Source organism: Egretta garzetta, unplaced genomic scaffold (genome assembly GCF_000687185.1).
Source record: "Egretta garzetta isolate BGI_Z169 unplaced genomic scaffold, ASM68718v1 scaffold1134, whole genome shotgun sequence".
In the NCBI taxonomy this organism is placed as follows: Eukaryota; Metazoa; Chordata; class Aves; order Pelecaniformes; family Ardeidae; genus Egretta; species Egretta garzetta.
In genome coordinates this window covers 96849-97849 of record NW_009259481.1, presented here as the reverse complement: position 1 = coordinate 97849, position 1001 = coordinate 96849, and the positions used below count along the sequence as shown (strand labels likewise).

The 1001-nt window shown below is 55.5% G+C and overlaps 1 protein-coding gene across 2 annotated transcripts in view; it reads right to left on the bottom strand.

The window, feature by feature from the left end:
* BRCC3 (BRCA1/BRCA2-containing complex subunit 3) overlaps positions 1 to 936 on the bottom strand; it is a 6350-nt gene extending 5414 nt beyond the window's left edge. Inside the window, exons 1-2 of one of the 2 annotated variants that reach the window (XM_009637180.2) lie at positions 805 to 936; positions 292 to 411 (exon numbers count right to left, since the gene is read on the bottom strand). In XM_009637180.2, coding sequence (XP_009635475.1) covers positions 292 to 411; positions 805 to 909 — 225 coding nt within the window. In that variant the 5' untranslated portion in view covers positions 910 to 936. Of the gene's footprint in view, positions 1 to 291; positions 412 to 490; positions 731 to 804 lie in introns of those variants that run through there. The other variant, XM_035892735.1, reaches the window with a different exon arrangement.
* Positions 937 to 1001: the final 65 nt, after the last annotated feature.

The following is a 1001-nucleotide window of genomic DNA, read 5'->3' as shown; positions in this document are numbered from 1 at the left end:
CTGCTGAACTGCTGCTGTCCCCCAAAAACATGCTTCAGTTTTACTTGTGACCAAACACAAAGAAATTATAAAAAAAACAGTTATAACACAATTCCACTGCAAATGCTGGAAGCAACAAAGACTCCAGAGAATGGCATCTGCCAGCACGCCCTCCAAATTGAACGGCTGTAGGAGGGAAGCAGCAGACAACTTCAAGCCAAGTAGAACAAGCCTAAAAGACAGCACTCCTCAGAGACATCTGACATAAACCACTTCACTGGCAAGTTTGCCGCTGTTTCTGCTAAAGGATATCTCTGCTTCAGTAGAAGCAGCTGAAAGCTGCTCTGGTGAAATTTCCACACGGTCTTTTCTCTTATCAGAGCGGCGCAGGATGATCACAGAATGGATATGAACAATTCGGCTGGTGTCAACCTAAAGACACAGAAAGAAAAATAGACCATTCCTCTGCTAAAGAAATAACCACCCTCAAGGAAAAGACCAGCTACTGTACCTTCAGTAGGGAACAGGTACGCATCAGAGTACAGTCAGGCATGCAGATGGGAAGTTTTCCTGACTGAGCTTTCACAGCAGCTGGAACCGGAGGCTCAGCAGCACAGCTCTGCCGGGGAAACGCCCGCCTACAAGCCTGTACGTTCTCTGCCGCGGTGAGCAAGCCCCACGTGGAAGGCAAGAGCCCGCAGACCGCTATCCCACGGGTCGCACCAGCGCAGGCCCATGAGCCCCACCCGGGCAGCACCTCCTCCCCACTGTGTCCCCCGCGCGCCGCCCGTCTCTCCTCGAAGCAGCGCCGCCCAGCCCCCGTACCTCGCCGATACAGAGCCCCATGACCTCCTCCTTCTCGGTGCTCAGTGCGTGGTTGAGGCACACCAGAAAGGCGTCGGCCTCCAGGTGCACCGCCTGCACCGCCATCTTGCCGCGACCCTCCCGTCCTCCCCCCCACCCCGGAAGTAGGCGGGGACAAACTCCCCTCCCGCCCGCACTCGGCAGCAGGGCCAATCACA